Source organism: Anopheles darlingi, chromosome X (genome assembly GCF_943734745.1).
Source record: "Anopheles darlingi chromosome X, idAnoDarlMG_H_01, whole genome shotgun sequence".
NCBI lineage: Eukaryota > Metazoa > Arthropoda > Insecta > Diptera > Culicidae > Anopheles > Anopheles darlingi.
Genome location: NC_064873.1, coordinates 6,413,004 through 6,435,037, shown reverse-complemented (window position 1 = coordinate 6,435,037; position 22,034 = coordinate 6,413,004). Strand labels below are relative to the sequence as shown.

At 54.8% G+C, this 22,034-nt stretch overlaps 1 protein-coding gene across 1 annotated transcript in view; it reads left to right on the top strand.

The window, feature by feature from the left end:
• LOC125957723 (homeobox protein B-H1) overlaps nt 1–22,034 on the top strand; it is a 37,762-nt gene that overhangs the window by 13,779 nt on the left and 1,949 nt on the right. The window contains exon 3 of the mRNA XM_049690649.1: nt 13,401–13,632. Within this exon, the coding sequence (XP_049546606.1) occupies nt 13,401–13,632 (232 nt within the window). The remainder of the gene's footprint in view (nt 1–13,400; nt 13,633–22,034) is intronic.

Genomic DNA, 22,034 nt, shown 5'->3' with positions numbered 1-22,034 from the left:
CGAACCCCACACAACGCAGGTTTCCCTCTCTTTCTTTCTCTCTTTCTCTTGGCTCTCTCTTTCTCTCTCTCTTTCTCTCCCTGGATGGAGGCCAATCATTTCCTGAATCAATCCGCAGCTGCTTCCTTGGTTGCTTCCCCTCACAAAACCGTCGGTGTGCGTGCAGTGCGCGCGCGTATGTGTGTGTGTGTGTGTGTGAGCAAGCCAATCGGTTATGATTAATCGCCCCAAACCCGCCTTAGCAACCCATTCCTCCCCCCCCCCCCCCACCGGTTGGTTAGTCGTCTATCAATTACGCGCGAGCTTCAATTATGCAAACGGATCAGAGCCGACGGGACGTTGCGTTGCGCTGGTACTCACCCCCTCACCCCTTCCTCCCCACCACCCTGCACCCCACACCCCCATGTTCAGTGGCCAGCAGGCACTTCCGGTTTTGCGGTTTTGCGGCTACCGGGACGGGACTGGACTGGAACTGGACCCGGGTCCGTTAGGGCAGAGAGAGAGAGAAAAAAATGCGAGCGACGTGTGGTGTGCGCTAGCGCACAACTGACACACGCATACCGACAAACACCGTTGGCGGGTTCTCGCCAACGCCAACGGACCTGGCCAGAGCGACGTGGCGAATGGCGATTGCACCGGCGATAAGCATCAAATGACATAAATGACGTTTAATTGCATAAAACAAAACCCACCCACCCCTTTTCCCCACCCCTTTGCGTGCACGGGCAGCCGGGCCGGGTGGATGCAAGGGAGGAAAGGGGTGCAGGTGTGCACCCCCGGGTAAATGAGCTTCACTTCGAGGGCTGCCCATGCGTGTGTGTATGTGTGTGTGTGTGCGTGCGCGCGCGTGTAATGTGTTGTAACCGCGAAACGCGTCAATCACACCCCCTCCCCCTTCTCTCAACCCTTCTTCCACCACAGCCGGTGCCCGGGTGGCGGTGCTGTTGTTGGATTAAACGGTTCGCTTTAAGCATTCGATCGATGATTAGAGGGAAGGCGAAAACGAGGGGGGGAGAGGGGGTGGCGAGCGCGTCATCGGTGGGTACGTGCGCTAGATTGCGCACTCGCAGTTAGTGCGTGCGCGTGTGTGTGTGTGTGTGGCGTTGAGGCACTTAAAAGCAGATCACCTTCGCTGGCACACAAATCAGGCAAATCAGGATGAGAGAACCTTTTGAGGGGTGCAAAACGGGGGGGAGGGTTGAATATCACCCCGTTCCCTTTACCTCCCACCCAAAAAAAGGGCAGCAGATGATTGGCGACTGGGTGGCGGACAAAGTTGCAACAAGCTAATGCCTACACCCTCGCTGCAGCGTGTGTGTGTGCGTATAGCGTTGAGTTGTGGGAGGTCTGATCAATTCGAAAGCTGTGCAGCGTTTTGTGCTTCAATGTACGAATCCGGATTCTCGAGCGCCGGCGGCGAGTTACGATAGCTGGAAGCCAACGCTGCAGTCAGCGGACTGCTACTCCAGTGCTCCTGCGCTCTAGTGCTGGCCGCTGGCGGTTGTGTCTTGTCAAGGACGAATGGTGTGTTGATTTTACGAGGGATGCGCTTCTGCGACCGAGAAAGCTAGAGAGAGAGGGAAAGGAAGCTGTGATAAGCTAAACTGCTGACTCTCAATCGACTGCTTCACTTGCTACCGTACCAATAGGGACAACCATATTTTGTGTCCCATCCCATCGTCCACCCGTTCCCCCTCTGCTACCACCTATGGGAGCGTCAGGGCCCATCGTGGTCCTGGTGGTAATAACGGGACCCCGGAAATCCCATCAAACTGCTGACCACCACACCAACGGTTACAAACGGTCATGACGATGGCGATCGGTATCGTCGACCATTAATTAGCGATCTGTCGCGTTAGCGTCCGACAGACGGACAGACGACGGTAGAAAACAAAAAAGAGTAACAGAGAGAGAGAGAGGGACAGAGAATATGATAATGATCCGCTGGGATGTTTTTTTTTTAATTTGTGTGTGTGTGTGTTTGCGTGCAGTTGGTTCCGGAAGGGCGAGCAACCCTACGACGGAAGTACCACTGTGTGCGTGTGTGTGCGTGTGTGTGTGTGTTGGGCAATAAAAGCTACCAGGCGGGTGGCTGGCTGGTGACACGACCGCGTGCAGCCGTACTCGCGAATGCGATTGCAATCCGCATCCGCCGGGCTATTCAACGCGCACATTGACACATATTGAGCGCACCGCAGGCACACGAACGCACACGAACGCACCTTGAATGCTCCCGGGAATTTCCCCGTACGTTCTTCCCTAATTAGTGGTCAGGTTGCACTGACCTCACCCTACTGCTGCTACTGCTGTTGCTGCTGTTGGTCAGCAGTGCCAGGGTCCTGTCTTGTCTCTTCCCGTCTGTCTGTCTGTCTGTCGGTTTGTCAGTGCGAGCGCGCTCGTGTATGTGTGTGCGTGTGTGTGGGTAAACGCTCCGTTGCTCCCATTTATAAATGTTTCCCTTATTTTTAATGTACCACCACCTTCCCCTCGACACCACCACCACTACTGCATGCACCTTGCAATCCAAACCCAAAAGCAGTGTGCATTTCAGTGGCCCGGCAACCTCAATTACGCTGCTCCACCGCACCACCAGCTCACCGTTTTTGGGGGTCTCAACGGACTCAACGTACGAACACCGGACACCGTACGAACGAACGAACGAACGAACGAAGCCGACGCAACGCAGGGGCAACAAATTATCTGGAGCCCTGCTGCTGCTGCTGCTGCTACTGCTGCAAGGGCGCTTGGTTTTGGTGTTGGTGGGCAGATTTTGGACTTCCAGGTGGCTTCACAGGCCAGGGGTCCGTTCTCAATTTCGTTCGTTTGTTGTCCGAGAAAACCATTAGGACCCCCTCGTCTCCTCGGCCTATAATAAGGGGGAGGGGGAGTTGGGGGTAGCCGCAGCCTCATTACATCAGGTTGTGGCGACCACACACGCACACACACACACGTACATGTGCACGCAGAGCTCGTGTGCAAATTGCAGTCCGTTGGTGGCACTACTCTGGTCCACTGGGATGGCGCTGGGGTGTAAAACTGAACCGTTTAATGTTGCACCCTTCTCTACCTGGCTCTGGCCACCCCTCACACATAGTCTCTCCCTCCCCACCCCCTTCTTTCGGGGTCCGTTATGCTGTCTCAAGCCTCAGGACACCAGGCACACCGGGCAGGCGGCTCCCCTGCCCCGTCGCATGTGTCTTAATGAGCTTCATAACGTGTCTCTCGATGCTGTGTGTGTGTGTGTGCGCATATATATAAGGGTTCTGGGGGTGGGGGTTGCTGTTGTGGTTCTGGACAACGGGGCTGGTTCTGGACAATGGTGACAATGGTATGGACTACCCTCTACCTACCAGCACACCGATTGCTATCGCAAACAATACACACACACACAGGCAGGCAGGCAGGCAGGCAAATGCATGTGACTGAGCGAGCTGAGCGATCAGCGATTAGCAGTAATCGCGACACGGCCTCGCACCCCTCCCCGCACCAACTCCTCGAGTGAGAAAACCACCCTCATCCCAAGGGTGGGGGTTGCACTTTTCCACCAATTATCCAGCCCACCCCGACTCGACCGTTCTTGACCGTTTTTTTTTCGTTTTTTTTTGGGGAGGCGAGGGACACCTCCCCTCGGGAGTTGCGGGGTGCGGTCTAATTTGCGCTCACACAACAGACTACCTTCGCGTGTGCGTGTGTGAGTGTGCGCGCTTACGATTAGCATTCGCTCGGGTGCGTTTGTCGTCCTGCTGCTGCTGCTGCTGCTGCCGACGTCCTGCGTTACGCTTCGATGGCGCTGTGTCCTGTGGCGGGAGTTGGAACTCGGGGGCGCGGGGGTACCAGGACACGAAAAAGGCGTGGAATGTGAAGCAGAGGGGCAGGGGGAAGCGAAGCGAGGTGGTGGTTAGAAGAACATAGAAAAACATTAAAAATATGTAACTTCCTTTCCCAAACCCCGCGGATGTGTAATCGTTTCCGGTCCGGCAAAATCAGGCATTTTTTTAGGGAGTGAGAGCGGCTCCCGATCCCTTATCTTTGCTTCCGGTTTTCTCTCTCTCTCTCTCTCTATGTTTTCACACACACACACACACACTAGCACCCGCGTGAGGCGTGCTACACAATTGTGAGGCAGTTCCGGTGCGTTCACCTTCCTGTTCTCGTGCGAAAGCACCCGGGGGTAGGGGTGCGGGGGCGTGGGGGAAGGAGGTTCTCCGAAACGAAACGACAAAAGGCACACACACGGACACGGACACGCCGTTACGCAATCAGGACACCAGGACCAGAGAGAAAGGAGAAAGAGCAAAAAAAAAACAAAACCCAAAAATAAAGCAGCACGAAAAAGCCGAGCACCCCCGCCCCCGAGGAAGCACCTTTCCTTGGCTTAGGACCTCCAGTTGGACTCCGCGTGTGTGTGTGTGTGTGTGTGCGCGGTGTGTCCGGTGCCACTCACCTTTCAGCTAAACAAATTGAACCGATTAGAACCGCTCGGTCCTTGCTCGGGGTGGAAGAGAGGGGTGGGGGAGGGGAGTGGATTGAAGAAAGAAAAAGGTCAGCAAGGTGTGGGAGTTGGTTGTGTTGTGTTGTTGGCGAGAGCCGAAATAACCGAATAAACCGAAACATACACATTCGATTTGCATACGAAATTAGTGTTTTGTTTTTTTGTTTTTCGGGGCTGGCTGTTTATCGCGCTGACCGTTTACTCGGTTAGTTTTTGGGATGGGCCCTGGCCCCCCCCGGGAATGCCTGGCAGGACGACGACCACGACGAGGACGATAACGCTTTCGCTCTGTGCCTTTCGCCTTCTCTCCGTTTTGGCGGCGTGGAATCGGGATAAATGGAAGGAGAGAGAGAGAGAGAGAGAGAGAGAGAGAGACCTTCTCGGAAGCAGAGGTCCTCAAGGGGTCTGCCAGCTGGGTGCGCACACGCCACCACCACCACCACCACCCCCTTCCCCTTCCCAAGAAGGTTGTAAGGTGTAAGAAGTGCCGGTGGTTGGGGTAGAAGAAGGGGGTTGGGGATTTGATTCCCCGGATTTCATGAATCGCGTGCCCGAGGGCGCGCGCGCGCCTGTCTGTGTGTGTGTGTGTGCTTGCAAGTCTAGCGGTCCGTTTTCCCCCGGGGGGGGTTCTGCTCTCGGTGTGTGTGTGTGTGTGTTCGGGTTCTGTGGTAGGGTCCAGTGTGGCAGCAGGCAGCCGGACACGCAACCGGACACCCCGTTCGCCCGAGGGCTCAATCGAGGGACCCCTAGCCTAATCTCGGGGAATCCAGCTCGCCGGTCGGTTTTGCGGACGGACCCGGACGGCTATCTCTTCCTATCTACCGTACACCCCTCGCCGGGTGTTCTGGTGCCTAGGGGAAGGGGGATGGGGGTGGAATCGGTTGGCCCATTACCTGGCGAGGCCGTTGAGTACTTCCGATTGGGGTCTTCCGGTTGTTCGGCGTTGTTCCGGTTGGTTTTATTCGTTCGTACGTTCGTTGTTCTTGTCTGTTGTTGTTGTTGTTGTTGTTGTTGGAGCTCCCGGGTTTCTACCTCTTTCCCTTCCCCGCTACCTGTTCTGTATGTTCTCCACTCCGCTCTCACCTCTTTGCCTCTTTGCGTTGAGTGCGATTCGGCATATTCGGTAACGTTTCACACCGAAAGCGTTTCGAAGCGTTCCTTCCGAACGAAAAGAAGAAAAAACAGAAAACAAAACGTGAGGTTTAGACGGTGAGCTTGAACTACACAAAACACACACACACCGACACACACACACACGCGCGCGCGCGCTCGCAAAGACACTTTACGCGTGGGATTGCGATTAGGACCTTTTGGGGTGTTTCAAACCTCCGGATCAAGGGACCTCGAAGCCTGCCTCCACTAATTGACACGAAGAAGTCACGCCACTCTGCCCCTGTGTGTATGCGTGTACGTAGCTGTGTGTGTGTTTGTGTGTGTGTGTGTGTGTGTGCAGGGTTCGTAGCTGCGTGACGGTGGGAACATCGACACATCGTCGTCGTCGTCGTCGTCGTTATTGTCGTCGGCAGGCAGGCCGGTAAATTGATTGTTTGATGTTTCGCGGTCAGCAGCGGATCAATTTCCGCTCCCCGTTTCCCTACGGGCCTACGATTAGGGGACAGTAAATGGCCTGAACGACGACGACGACGACGACGACGACGACGACGACGACGACAAGCAGTGGCAAGGGCACAATTGTGCAGGAGAGTGTCAGTGAACGGACCACGGTAGGACAGAGGACATCAAGAGGTGATCATGGGAGCGTCTAAAAGGACTCGACCGGAGCTTATCCTCTTTCTCTCTCTCTCTCTCTCTCTCTTTTGGTCGTCTGGAAGACACTGCACCTTGTCACTTCCAATCGCAGAAAGTTCTGCCGATGCTTTCACACCTCTCTCTCTCTCTCTCTCTCTCTCTCTCTCTCTCTCTCTCTCTCTTTCTCTCTTTCTTTCTCTATCACTCTCGGTACTTAAGTGCCACTTAGAGTGGCCCGCAAATCACTTTACCCGCAGTTATTCCAGCCTTTTAAGTGGCGAAGGACTCCGTTGCCGTATTAGTCTTTCTCTCTCGCGCGCGCGCGCGTGCCTTCTCTTTCTCTCGCCCTCTCTTTCTCTCTCTCGAACAGCGATTGCTGATCTCCCGTGAGATCATCATCGTAAATTAACGCGCATCGCTACGGGAGGAGCCTGTGCTTACCTTTCGATGACATAGAGAATAGAGCGAAAGAGAGAGAGAGAGCGACAGAGCAAGAGAGAGAGCAAAGAGGAGAGGCACCAGTCTGGTTGTGAATGCGAAACCAGGATTGGTTCTTCGGTGCTCTGAATGCCGCGCGAGAGCAAAGAGGTGTCACCCCAGCATCCTACACACTGCACTCTGTGTGTGTGCGTGTGTGTTTGCACTAAAAACGAGAGAGAAAGAGAGAACGCGCGTGAGCGAGCTCGCTACTTGTGTGCCAGCATCCAGCATCATCGTTATGCGCCCGCGAGACATAAGCGTCGTATCGTCCCCCCTCCACTGTTCGTTCTCGTTCACACACACACACACACACACACACGCACACAGAACAGATCATAGGAGCATCAGCAGCAGCAGCAGTTGCAGCAGGATAAAACACTCGCAACCATAGTGTTGTGACTTTTGATATTGAACGCGGAGGAGCTTCGTTCGTTGAGGCGACGGCGGCAGAAAGGACATCTAATGCCCCCTCTTCTCCTTACCGGTTGGGCAAACGCGCGGAACGGTAGCGGTTGCTGTCAACCACTCCACTAACTAACTAGTAGCTATTAACAGCCGAACTTAGCCGCGGGTAGCGCGGTGGCGACAAAAGAGGTCAAACCCGCAATCGGTAGCCAACCGAGGACCGCAAACTGGGAGGAACAGAGAGACAGAGAGAGGGAGAGGGAGAGGAAAAGAAAGCCCGGAAAAACCCAACCTCTCCTCCCCCCGTGCCACAGAAGGAATGGAGTGGAAACACGAGTTTTTCGGTTCGTTCGTTTTTTTTTGTTAGATTACTATCGCATCAAATGCGCGTCGTCACCGACCGAGCGAGCGAGCGAACGAGGCAATCGCACCGGTAACCAGCCAGGGCCAGCCAGCCAGGTTCCTTTGACAACCGCCCCCTCCCCCCTCCACACTTTGTGCTGCTAATTCGCGCACCGATCGCGGGACTTTAAGCCGGGACCGTGGCCATAACGGGGGTTGCTGGAGCACCCCCACCCCCGCTCAACAACCCCCTTTCCCTCCTTGGGTGTGTGAGCCACCGCCCTCGTGTAGCCCTGTAATTTAAAACACATTTTCGATCCCGGCACAACCCGCGCGGCAACGCCCCTCCACTATTGTTTTGCGCGGTGCCGCCGTTCGCGCTAACGAGTTGACCCAAAGCAGCAGTAGCAGCAGCAGTAGCCACCGCAAGAATCAGCAGTAGCCGCAACAGCAGTTAGTCGGGGAGCTCTGGAGGAGGAGCAGCAAGAGAAAACCCGAACCGTTCCAACCAACCAACACCAACAACCAACAACCAACCAAAAAAACAAAAAAAAAGAACGGTTACTAATAAGCTACTACTGCACGGTATGTGCGTTAGGTCTAGGTTCGAATACGTCCTCTGACGTCACAACGTCGGGGTGCCAATGACATGGATGACGTTTCGTGGTTCCGTAGTTTTCGATCAAAACGATTGTCGCATAAGCTCGCGGAAGGTTTTTTCTTAACTCTGCACCGTTACCGGAATGCTAAACCGATTGCTGACACACAAACACACACACACACACACACACACACAGAGGCACGGCTCATCATCGCCTTTTGAGCAAACAACAATGCAAGTAGTGCGTGGTGTAACACATATTTGCTCGACACATCACCACCATCCCCATCATTTTTGCTTCGGTCCGAACCACCGAATAGGCTCCCTCCTCTCCCGACTCTCGGTTCCCTACTTTCCGAGGCGAACCGGAAGAATTATGTACCGCATGAATACCGAAACACTTCCGGCCCCGGTGGTGGCGCGCGTTGGCTTTTGCGTATTTTGAGGCTCGCCCCGCGTCACGCGAGCAGCTCTTTCGGGTTCGGGCTCGGGCCTGCCTGACATAGCGGTACAGCAGCAGCAGCAGCAGCACGCAACCGCAACCCTTCGGTTCGGGCGCGGGTGGCACGACGGTGGCAGAACACTTTGTTGTTCTAGTTAAATTTCCATAAAACGATCATAAAAATAGCGATATACATACACGTATGAGGAGAAATGGGGGGGAGCCACAAGCATGAGAACGAAGAAGAAGAGAAACCAGAAGAAGAAGAACCAAAAGAAGAATAATAATGGAACAAATTAAGCGATTTGGCAGCCACCCCTAATCCACCCTTTTGCTCTCTTTCTCTCTGTTTCTCTCTTTCTCTCTCTGCACACACACTTTTATTTTAAGTTAAAAATGTGCAGCCAAAACTAAACCCCACGGGACTCCCTCTCCCCCCCCAGCCCTCCGCACCTCAAGCGGATTGATGCATTGTTGTTGCTGTAGTTAGTGTAGTGCGGGGTTGATTGTTATTTAAAATCGTAATCGTCACTGTTTCTCTCTACTGCGTGCACTGTAGCGGTAGCTAGTGTGTGTGTGTGTCGAAGGTGTCCCATATCCCCCCTCTCCCCCTCGCCACCACCGCGCGTCACCCTTAGCCATCGTAGGTAAACAACACCCGGAAAACCGCATCTAATTCGTTTAAATGTATTTCCCTATTTTCACACACACACGCACACACAATCACAGAGCCACATGCAACACCGTGGCCCTTTTGTTGTGGCGCTGATGAAAGAGAGAATATTTTCAAATGAAATTAAAACCAATAAAACGGGTGGATTTAAGGGGAGGGGGTGGCGGGGATGAAAGGGATGAGGCACAAAAAGCGCCAGCACACACAACAATGACAAGCTACCGATGAGGGGCCGGGAGACATATAATGAGCCCGATTTCACCGCAGCTCAAACGAAACGTGGGGTGGGGGTGGTGTTGGGGGGGGGAGGGGGTTGCAACGAGAGCGAGTTAACCAAATTATCGAACGGCCGTTGCGTGACAAGTGACAGAGAGGAAGTGCGACGAAAAGTGATTAGCGTGATAGGGATACAGAGGGGGGGTACTACTTCTCCTCCTACTCCACCCCCTCCCTTAATACAAAGAACTCCGCAAACGAACTCCGAAAGCTGGTAATCGAATCGAATCGAGTAAATACGGTAGCGCGGAACGACGGACCCGCACCACCACAACAACAACAACAACAACAAAAACCCGCTGGGTGTTGATTGATCCCCCAGTTGGAACCGCCAAAAATGGACGGACATCCGTCGATCGTCGTCGCAAATTCGTTCGTCCATCGATATCTAGTGCGCGCGCGCTCCGCATTCCGCATTCCTGGTGCTGCTGCTGCTGCTGCTACTGGCCACTACCACCACAACAATGGCGTCGAATGCACTGCTCTCCCCCCCAAAAACATTCCAACAATTCCAGCAGCAGCAACAGCAGCAACAACAACAGCCAATCACGCTCCGATCAATCACGGCACCATATTATTGCCAGTGGCTTTTAAGTGTTCCGCTGCGTGCATGCATGCATACATGCCTGTGTGTGTGTGTGTGTGTCGGTTGGTGTGCAGTTGCAATGGCCCGTTTGGTGGTATGTGTGTGTGTGGCATGTGTCATCTCACCGACGGGTAATTGTAGATTATCAGACCCCCAATAGATGCCCCCCCCCCCTCCATGTGTGTGTGTGTGTGTGTGAGCCACGGTGACTGGCGTGATCTTTATGGACGAAACCTTCCCTGAGCCTCGACGAGAGGTGATGGATGATGAGGTGGAGGAGGAGGAGGAAGCCACCTTTTCAACGCCTTGCAGGGAGGGGGAGGGGGAGGGGGAGGACCTGCGGTTTGGTCTGCGTGGCTCATAATGATGCCGACGTTGATGCTACTGCTGCTGCTGCCGCTGATGATGATGATGATGATGATGGTTGCATTCCTACAAATGCAAATGTGCCACTGCACTGCACTCTGCGTCATTGGTGTGTGTGTGTGTATGCGTGGAAGGGGTGGGTAGGACCCCTCCCCTCCCCATCCCCGCCCGGTATCGCTCAATCATTGCGCGGGCGAGAAGGTGGTGTGGGCACGGGGGTGTGGAGCGTGCAGGTGTAATGATATGTAATAATGGTTATGTAGAGTTTACCGACAACTTAACAACCTCACGGGGGCCCCGTCGTCGACAGTCGGTCGAGTCGAGCCCCGCGCGCGTGTATGTGTGTGTGTGAGTGACTACTGTTTGTGCCTCGCTCTCTCTCTCTCTCTCTCTCGTTCGCTCTCCTTCTCCTTCTTTTCTTTCTCTCTTCCTGATCTGCTGCTGTTGCAACTGAAAGGCTAAATTAGCTCCGCAATACACCCTTCATCGTCAACAACGCCATCAACCGTTGCCCGTTGCGTTCATCAGCAGCAGCCGGGGCTCAAACCCTCATCATTATGATTATGTTGAGGTTGAGGCTTTGCAGTGTATCGGCTCGACGCCGAGATGAGCGTTGTGGTGGTGGGGGTGGAGGGAGAGGGAGGTGTGTAGAGGGTGCATTGCGTGCCACCGCAGAACACTGTCATTCCCCCCCCACCCCGGGGTGCATCCCGCGCAGTTTCGGAACGAGTGATGCTGGTGTGTGCTGGGTGGACGGGGGTGGAGGGGGTGCGGGGGTGAATGGGGTGGCAATCAAGAGTAAACCCGTTGCAAGACCCCCGCCATTCCTCCCTTTTTTACCTTCTAATCTCAGTCACTGCAGCACAGGGGTGCAGCGCCTCCCCCCACCCCCCACCCCCCCTCGGATAATTGGTTTGGCAGTGCCGGGCCGGTAGGGCTCGTGAAACTAATTAATAATAAAAAAAAAGGCAAACGCAACAGTAAGGGAACAAGAGGGAGCAGAAGAAACGAGGGTAAAGGGCGAATCGAAAGGCCAAAAGCCCACCACCACCACCAGCAACAACAACCAATACCAGGATCGATAAAACCGATAATTAGCCCGGCATGAGATGGCGAAAAGGAGATGCCGGTTCGCCAAAAACAACCGGCACACCAGTGGAGCGGCCGCTGGCTGATAATGGCAATCCCTCACCCCTGGCCATCCCCCCTCCCCCCATGCACCCTTTCGCAGTCCCGTGCCTATGCGGTTTTGTCTGACGTTCCCCGGGCGTTGCGTTGGGTGTTGCGCCAATATTTATCATTCATCCAAGTGCACACACACACACACACACACACACACACGCAGACAAAGGCAGTGGTAATATAATATGTAATGGCAGGGCTGGCCATTTGCTAGCTGCTAGATATTTAAAATATCTCAATAATGAAGGTGGCGATGAGCGGCCAGCCAGATATCCTCGACGTCCTCTTCGTCGTCGAGAAACTCAATCTTGGCCGAGGAAGGAAGCTTCTCCGCCTTTCACCACGTTGCACTTCTGCAACTCTTGCTACATTTTCCTCTGTCGTCTTTGCGCTCCAATGGGGTGTTATCCTTGCAAGCCTTGCTGCTCCCTTTGCTATTTGCGCCGCGCTGTGCAACCGATGTGCAACACCAATGCACACAAACGCAGCGAACGGCACCAAAAAAACCGGTGGCGGCGGTGGCGGCGGACCACAGGCTCCTTCCGACGACCCGCTTTCCGGTGGCGCGCAACTTTCGCGTCGCCGTAACAGCAGCAGCAGCAGTAGCAGTAGCAGCAGCAGCAGAAACCGTCAGCTCATCGAGTACTCGAGTAATGGGCGCGCGCGAGCGAGCGAGCGAGAAATCTGCTGACGTAATGGCGTCTAATAGATTTTTAAATGTCACAGACGGGCGCGCGAGCGCGCGCGCGGAAGGTCCTGCGGGCACACACACACACACACACGCACACAGCGCTTACCTCCTGGCGCGCCGTTGCTCCTGCTGCTGCTGCTGCTGCTCTTGTTCAGCGCGAAACGAGACGTTGATTGTTATTATTGTTATAAATATTTAAAAGCATAATTAAGCGAACCCCCCCTCCCGTCCCTTCCTTTCCACTCCACCAGGGAATGGAAGGATGGGAAAGATCCTCGACGGTCGCAGGAAGATTGGGGCGGAGGGGAAGAGAGAGAGGACAAAGTGCAGTGTCATTACAATTTCCCACCAATAATTGATATCCGCTCTCTCTCTCTCTCTGTCTCACATTCTCTTGGCTCCGCTTTGTCTGTGTCTGTGTGTGCGAGCGTGTGTGTGTGTGTGTCCAATGACTCTTCAGTTCTGGCTTTGTGTGGTGGCCTGACCGGGGCACCCAGGGCCTGGGGTCCTACAATATAGAGCAGCACCGGTTGCCGACGCTGCTGCTGCTGCTGCTGTTGCTGACGTGACGTTCGCGCGTCCTTTACGTGGCGGTGACAGCATCGTCAGCCTGCTGTGCCAGCTGTCACTCGTGTGTGCACACACACACACACACAGGGGGGCTTGAGAAGTGACGCACCCCATCACGCCCTACCTCACCGTTCAGGTTTGCGTCGCGTCGCGTCGCGTCAAATGTCATTTTTTGGCACCGATCCTCACGATGCCGCTCGCTCTCTCGCGATGATTAATAGTAGCGCGATCCGTCCGTCCTTGAAAAACCCTCCCTCGGGGGAGGGGGTTGCAAGGGGGGTGCAAGGATCTGCTCTCATAACGCGATTGCTGAAGTGGCAAACACAGTGAAAGGAAGGCATGCAGCTTCCCTGACCTCGCACCCTCTCTTCTGCGTAGCTCACTCCTACCTCCTCCTCCTCCTCCTCCTCCTCCTCCTGTAAGACTCGTTCTCTCTCTCTCTCTCCTCTCAAAACGCTTCTCAAAAGATTCTTTCATCGAATGTCGCTAATGTTTGTGTTTGTATCATTTCTCTCTTTCTCCTGCTCCTCCTCCTCCTCCAACAGGTGGCAAGGATGAGGACGGGAACAGCATCAAGAACGGGCTGGGGCTGAGCGGTACGCCCGGGTTGAGCAAAAAGCAGCGCAAAGCCCGCACCGCCTTCACCGATCACCAGCTGCAGACGCTGGAGAAGAGCTTCGAGCGCCAGAAGTACCTCAGCGTGCAGGACCGGATGGAGCTGGCGAACAAGCTCGGGCTCAGCGACACCCAGGTCAAGACGTGGTACCAGAACCGAAGGTAAGTGGCACCAAAAACACACACACACACACACACACACACCACAGCAACCTCCCAATTTGAATTGATTGATTTTTCGGTGGCGGAAGGGAAGGGAGGGGGGTGGGGGTTGGGTTTGGTAATTTGGTTCACACCTTCCGCGTTTGTTTGAAGGAATCTTCCCCCCTCACACCCCCGCGAACCCGGAACCCCGGAAGTGACAAATCGAATTAAAACAAACAGATCCGACGGCGCGGCGCGAGCGTGCGAAGCAAAGTAAGCGGGTTAGAACAAAGGGATAGAGAGAGAGAGAGAAAGAGAGAGCGAGAGAGCACTAGCACGCACACACACACTCACACTCAGGGAGGCAAATGAGAAAAAGAGAATGAAAGTGGCTGGAACTGATCAGCACTCCGGAAGCCGCGGAAAATTCAACTCAAACTCATTGTGTGTATGTGTGTGTGTGTAGAAAGAGGGGTTTCTAGTTTTCCAATTACAGGCACCCAAGACAACCACTGAGAAAGAAAGAGAGAGCGAGAGACAGCGAGAGAGAGCAGAGAGAGAGAGAGACGCTGTGTCAGCGGCTGTATCAGATCCTGGGACTCACCTTTTGAGCGAGGCCCGTAATGAGCCCATAAGCAGCATCCGTTGCGACCGACTTAATCGCATTTCACTCCGCTCAGTCACACACACACACACACACAGACACCTCACCGGGGAACCGGGCTACAAGGACCCCCTGCCTAGCCTGCCGGAGTCGTGAGCCGTTGTTGCCGATTGTTGCCGAGTCAGCTTCCGGCGCCAGCCAACGAGCCCCGACGATCCGGCGTCGAAGGCGGCGACGGCGGCAGCGGCCGATAGTGGTCACATCAATCACCAGCTCGTTCCATCAACCGGCCCCGAAGGAGGTTCTGAAAACCAGTAATTAGCATCACCTCCCCTTTCTTTCTCTCTCTCTCTCTCTCTCTCACGCGCGCGCGCGCGATGAATCGGCATCGGCCTTTGGCTTGAGAGCGAATCCTGCGGGCTGGCCTGGCACCACCAGGACACCTTCGCTCATCCTTCGTCCCTGCGCAAGAATAGAATATGGATCGCGTTGTGTGTGTGTGTGTGTGTGTGTTTATGTGGTCGTACCAGGATATGTTCGCTCGCTTTGGTCGCCTCTCAACGCCGGGGTCCTTTTTCATTTCCCGTTTGTTAGCAACACAATGGAACACACACACGCGCTGAAGCTTTGGAAGCGATCATTAAAATTAAATAAATAGCGCGCGCGAGCGAGCGAGCGGCGGCCATTCATCATCCATCCATCCAGTCCAGCCCAGCCAGCCAACCATTCAAAGGGCTCAATAGGGCTGCTGAGGCGACAGAGCGCGCGAGACGCGCCCTTCTGCTCTCCGAAGAGAGCCGAGAGACCCACACACACACACATTCCGAAATTGGATAGCAGCATAAAATGGGGACCGCGCGCGCAAAAGCTGGCGCGCCCGCGCGCGAAACCAAAACCCTCCCGGACTCCCGGAATGCCCGGAAGTGCGGCTGGAGAGTGTCGGTCGGTCGGTCGCCGCTCCGGTCCGTGGTGCTACTCCCGGGGGTCCATCTCTTTGTCTAGCCCCGCTAGGGGACCCGGGCACCTCTCTTTCTCTCTCGCACACACACACGCGTAGACAGGAACGAGCATAATTTATGGTTTATATGCAAATTTATGACCCAGCATGAATATGAATAAATTTGTTAGTTTTGCTGTTAATTTGCTTTTTATGACCATGTGCATGTGCCTCACGTGTGTGTGTGTGTATGCGTGTGTGTGTGTGTGTATGTGTGTGTGTGGGATGGAAAAACTTTATTGCATAGTTTTGTGTTGCTGGTGCTGCTGTTGTTGTTGTTGCCGGGGTTGTTGGTTCGCGTTCGCGCCAAACCAAACCAAAACCAGAGGCGTCCGCGGTGTTCGTGGTGTCCGTGGTGGTGGTGGTGACGGCCCCGATACACGCAGCCAGCCAGCAAGCAAGCAGAGCATACGCATAGCATTTCCTATTCCGAGCACCGAGCACATCCTTTCTAATTACCAACGCGACGCACACACACAATGGGGGATTGTAGGTGTTCGTATTGCGGGTGTGTAACCACCGCAAGCACCATTCGCGATCGCGAACGCGCGGATGCGTGAGAACGCCGCTGACGACGACGACGACGACGACGATGATGATGATGATGAGAGGACGCCTAACGGGGCCCCCGTTGGCAATGCTGCATCTGCATGCACCACAAACCCGGCACTCTCTCCTTCTCTCTCTCTCCCTAGTAGACCCATCCCAAGCCCTCCTCTAATTGCTCCGGTTTTGCGGTCGGTCCCCGGGGTTTAGTACCGCGGACGATGCCTCGATAAATCAAATTCAAATTAGCGAGCGACCGGCGAGGTGAGGCGGAGGGATCCCGGTTCGTGCACACACACACTTCACACGCGCTCTGGCCACACGATTTATGGCCACACGATTTCGATGTGGCCCTTGGCGGTGATGACCTTTTTCCACTCCACGGTACTTCAATCGGTTGCGACCTAAACCGAAAGATCAGCAGACGGTGCTGTTGCGATAATGAGAGAGAGAGAGAGAGAGGCAGAGAGAGAGAGAGAGAGAGAGAGAGCTGTGAGGAGAGGATAGTAGCGAATAAAAAAAATTGGAAACCCGAAACAGAAAACAGATCGCGATTTGACAGCTGAACGAGCACTTGGCTGTTGACAGCATTAGCATTAGCAAACACACACGCGCGCACACACATACACACACAGACATATCGAGAAATTAATCATGGTTGGCGTTTGTGGCTTGACAAATGGATCGCGCACCGAAAAACACCGAAGGAAAACAATGGAGGCAAATGGCCGTCTAACGTTTGTATGACGTGTGACGTGCACGTTTGTGGTTTTTTTGATCCACTGACAGTTTTAGAGCTGGATTCAATAGCCGTGCTGTGATTGAATTTCCTGATTGAAGAAGAAGAAGAAGAAGACAGTTTTGAGTGCAATCTGGTGGCATCCAGTGCATGGCAATGGCCACCGATTTGTAGCGCTTCAAATGACAGTTTAACTGGACGCTAAACTAGCGACGGTTTTACGACAGAATGCAAGCCGCCAGCCAGGGTAAATCGGCCAGAACCTTGCTACACTGTGCCATGAAAGAGAGAGCAGAGAGCAGAGAGAGAGCAGAGAGCCTGAAAGCCGCTACCGCTACTGCACTTCTTACTTTCGGAGAAGAAAGAAAGGAGGAAGGAGACACTGGCACACTGGGCCAGCTGTCCCGTGGTGCCCGTGCTCTGTCCAGTCCTGTCCTGTCCCAGACCAGCCAGCAAAGCCGCAAAACCGATAAATCCATGCATCAATCGGGAGACCGCTTGCCCTCTTTGCCAGGCACTCCAAATGGCGATCAAACGAACGAAAAGGGAGTCCGGAAGGGGGGGGAGGGAAGGTATACATACATGTTGGTTGGTTGGACAGGCAGGTAGGTCCGGGAAGCCGGAGGCCGGAGAACGTCGCTTTCTGCCGCCGATCGGCAATCGCCGAGGTTTGACGAGCTGTAATGATAATTCAAATAACAATTTTGCTCAACGAGAGGGGGGGGGGGGGGGGGGGGGGAATGGTAAATCAACAATCGAAACCCGGCTATTGACGACAAACGCACGCGCAGACGGAGAAAGAGAGAGAAAGATGGAGAGGAGGCGAGTCAGCCAATAAAGCAAAAAGCTGAAATTACATAATTTGCATTCCACACCGCTGCTGCTGCTGCTGCTGCTGTTGGCTGATTGATGTATCAAAACTAAGGGCGGGGGGTGGCATTTTCACTCTCTCTCTCCCTCTCTTTCTCTCTCTCTCTCTCTCTCTCTCTCTCTCTCTTCTTTCTGTTGTGCAATCAAAGTGCAACGGTCCTTCCCATATGCAGTCCGGGAGGGTTGTTCGAAGTGCACCCCCCTTTCGCTAGGGGATGATAATGCCCCCCTTCACCCTTCACCCAAACCGCAGTAGCAGTAGCAGCAGATCGGACTGATTGCAGTGCAGTTAGATTGATTAATGCGTCGATGCGAGGTTGACAACATAATGTCGCCGGCGTTGGCGTTGACGACCTGATCCTGTCCATTCCTTCCACCTTCCCCTTCTCGAACTCGGTGGAGTAAGGTAGGGGGTGTCCCGGTGTTTGCTCTGTTTCTCATTTATATCTCTCTCTCCCATTCTTTTTGTTTTGCTTATTACAGCCAGATTGAGAGAGAGAGAGAGAGAAAAAAAAGACTGGAAAGAAGAGGAGAGAGTTTGTGAAGGGATGGAGTACTGTGTGACAGAGTAATTGAGTTAATGTGTGTGATCAGAAATCGAAACAAAGCAAACAAGCACGCCACGCCAGGCCACGCCAGGCGGAACACTATCGTCGGTTGGATTGGTTACGGCTCGGTCGGCCGGTTAGTGACGGTTCCGTTGGTGGTTCTCGCTGGCTAGCTGGTGCTCCTCCTCGTAACGCGGGCATCGGTTACGGTTATCCTCGCCGCCCACCCCGCCCGGAAGTCCGCACACACACACACGGGTTCGACACGGCGCGGAAGACGATTCGTTGCGGCTCGTGAGAGCCGCCGGGACTGGGGCCACCCCAACCGGAAGATGTCCGGGTCGGGTGCTGGTGATCGCTTCGAATTTCATGCATCCCCCCACCCCCTCCCCGGAGCGAGCCGGATGATCAGTCAGGATCTTTCCCAGGAGCAGCGACCTCGAGCGTCGTCAGTCGCTGGCGTCGCCGGCGTCGTGAGAATCGCGCGCTCGATCCGATCCGCCAATCCGGGCTCCCCGGGCTCCCGGGGAGGCCGGGTTGTTTCGCACGGCGCGAGCGCCGATCGGATTACTCCACCCGATAGAGCTGTGTGTGTGTGTGTGTGTGTGTGGAGGAGTCACGCAAATTGACACCGAGCACCGAGACGAGATCCAGATCATCATCCCCCCGGGGATCGGAATCGAGCGATCGAGCGATCGAGCGATCCGATTACTCGGGTGCCAGGTGAACCGTTGAGAGGGATGATTGACGCCAGATCGGTTCCAAACCGCTCTGCACCGCATCCCTTGCGCAATGCGTCTGTGTCTGTGACACGTACAGGTGCGTTAAAGGCGCTTCACGTTAGCGTCGCCACCATCGAACCAGGATCGGCCACTGGAAACTGGTGGTGACTAATTAGCGAACCACCCCCATCCCCCGTCGACGGAGCGACCATTTTGTATTCGCCCGGACCCCGGACCCGGACCAACCAGGTTCTCACGCTGCACTGCGCGCGAAACCGTGAGACATGGAGCCATGGGGAGAGAGAACGAGAGAGAGAGAGCACTCGCCTCCCCTAATTGCCCGGATCCCGAGAATTCCGGGGCCAAACGGAGGGGGGGAGGGGGAAAGGGGTGCAAAACGTGCACGGTGACGGAACCGTTTTGGCACGATTTGTAAATCACGAGCGAAACGATCAGCGCAAAACGCAGCAACAGCAGCAGCAGCAGCAGCGCAAACTGCCTGTTAGCAACCAACCAGCACCCCGTCATCCCCGCCCGGCCGCCCGGCCGCTCCCCCGCGAGATGGCATCGATAAGCGCCATTTTCTGCCGTGGCTCTAACGAACCACTGCTGGGCCGCTGGTCCGCTGAGGCAGACGGACGGACGATTGGCAATTTGTGGTGCACCGGTGGTGGGCTCAAGCAACACGCAATTGCCTTATTACCACCCTCTCTTGCGCGCTCTCTCTCTCTCTCTCTCTCTCTCTCTCTCTCTCTCTCTCTCTCTCTCTCTCTGCACCCCCTCCGTGGGGTTTGGGGCACCAAGTACAAGCTAACCGTTTTGCTCGCCGTCCAGCCAGCCAGCGAGGACTCATTTACATGCGCCATCTTGCAATCTGACAAGGTAAGCAGCGAGGGGGGTTCTGTCGTGACGCGTCTCTGTGCTAAGGTTGGCACACCACCCCCCCTGCTGTTCCCTTGGAATAGCTCCCGGCAACGGCGGCGGCGACGGCTACAAAATTGACGGACCGAGGGCTGCTCGTTTCAGTGAGAAATAGGGGGTTTTCCGTTGTGGGGAGGGGGTGGGGGTGTCTTCGAATCCACGAAACCAGCGCCTGCGCCGCCTGCTGGTTCCGCTTGATTGGCTGTTGAACTGCCGGACGGACGGACGGACGGACGTTCTCCTCGGATTGGTCTATTGTTTCAAGAGCCGTTCTGATAAGGGTGTTGTCATCGAGTCGAGGGGATGGGGGCGAGGGTGCTTGTGTGATACAAAATGACGTCCGTCGTTTACGGTAACGATGACTTCGTTGCTGCTGCTGCTGCTGTTTGAGGACTGTTTTGAGGGTTGGCGTTTATGATGACGCCAGCAGGGATGGGGGTGCAACAACAAAAACTCCCGCCACCACTAAGAGGGGGCTGCTGCATCGACCTGCGATGGCTCTGGACTGGGAGCCTTCTCTCTCTCTCTCTCTCGGGCTCAGAGGTCCAGAAAGTCAACTAGACCACGCCACGCCACTAGACAATTGTCCGGGGGAGGGGGTGCAAGGGTGCTGCAGCTTATGCTAGGGAGCAAACAAAGCCATCGACGTTCGTATATTAATAGTAGCAGCAGCAGCAGCAGCAGCAGGCAGCTCATCGAGCGCCAAAAGCCAATGCCATGACAGCAGCAGTCATCATCGTCATCAGCAACAAAAAAGAAAACAACAACAAAAAAACGAAACGCAACAACAGAAGAAGAAGAAAAAAAACCCCCGGGCAACCGTCCCGTCAACGGCCTCGAAGAAAAGTCAACCGGAGATGGGCCGGAAAGTCGGAAACCGACGGAGAGAGAGAGGGAGAGAAGCAACCGGAGGAGAAGGAAGGGAAAGACGCACGGACAGCACATTTTTGCAATCATAACTTTTTAATTAATCTTCCACTTCTCGCCTCTTAAGATGTTTTAATCTTCGCCGGAAGCAATTACGAAATGACGCGCGCGGTGCGCGGCGCGGCGCGCGACGCACAGAGAAACAGAACAAGGGCCAAAGGCGCGTATTGGCAACCCAACAGCAGCAAGCGCCCCTACCTCAAAAGACCTCAAGATGAAAACGCAAGAAAAGCACGGTACACGGAAGGAAGGGAGAAGAAAAAGGAAGAAAGGGGAAGATATAAAGAAAAAACCTAGCGGTAGAAAAAGGAAGAAAGGCGCAAAGAAGGCAGCGGCAGCGGCGACGGTGACGCAGTGAAGCGAAACCCAACGTTGCGGGGTAGGAGCCTGAGGGGGGGGGGGGGGGGTAAAAAGCAAAAAGGTCATCTCCTCCATCCGGAACACCGCTGCCATACGCTGTACGCGCGTGTGTGTGTGTGTGTGTGTGTGTGTGCGCCCTCCCTGGTGCCGTTGCCGGTTGCTCCTTTCGCCTTCGTGTCCTTTTTCGGGTGTTTCGGGGCCCTGCCTGCAAGAAAGGTGGATTAACGCCTTGGATTCCGACTGCCTTGGATAGTGTGACCTTTTTTCCTCTCGCTGCTTTTGTCAGTGTGTGCATTACCGCTCCCATATTGTGCCCGTTGACTGCTGGCTGGGCCTTGCCTTTGATTAATAGTCCCGCGGGAACGTCATCACCGTCGCCGTCGTCGTCATCGTTAATCCGCTCCAAATTGAGATGCCAATTTCTCGCAGGACAGATCGGGAATTTCCGGGAGCTTTCCAATTTATCATCCTCCTCGATCCTCCGCGCTCTCTTTCGCTCTCGCGCTCTCTTTCTCTCTCTCTGACAAGCTATCAATGTGCGCGCTAATGCGCTAAGGTGCCCTGCGAGAGATTGGCTTTTGCAATGCATGGAGAATTCAGCAAATTCCGGTGCTGCTGCCGGCGCCGCCACCATTGCTGGTACCGGTGACGTACGCATCGAACCACTAGCAACCCCAACCCCTTCAACCCCCTTGGACGCCACCACGGAAACCGAACGAGAAGCGGTTCATCGAGTGGAACATATTGTTTCATAAATTCAACCGTTTAGCGGTTGGCAGTTACACGCACACACACACACGCACTCGCAACTGCTGTTCCTTCCCTTGTTGGCTTGACGCGCACGCAAACCCCCTCCTCCCCCCGCACGGTGCGCTCTTGTCCGGCGTGATAAGGTCCATTCCCCGGTGCTGCTAAGTGTGATCCTCCGCACCGATAACGACCGAACGGTTACGTCTGTGTATGTGTGTCTTTGAGCGCTCTCGCACTAGGCTCGCTTTTCATTTCACGGTCCATTTCCGCTCACCCCCCAGGGGCGCTCCGCCGAGACGACGACGACGACGACCAAGACTGCAGTGAACGTTAGCCGTAGTGGTGGTAGTGTGTGTGTGTGTGGACCTCCGCAACTCCCTGATTACACTGTGCTGTGCTGTGAGCCTGGCAATTAAGGTCCCACAGAGAGAGAGAG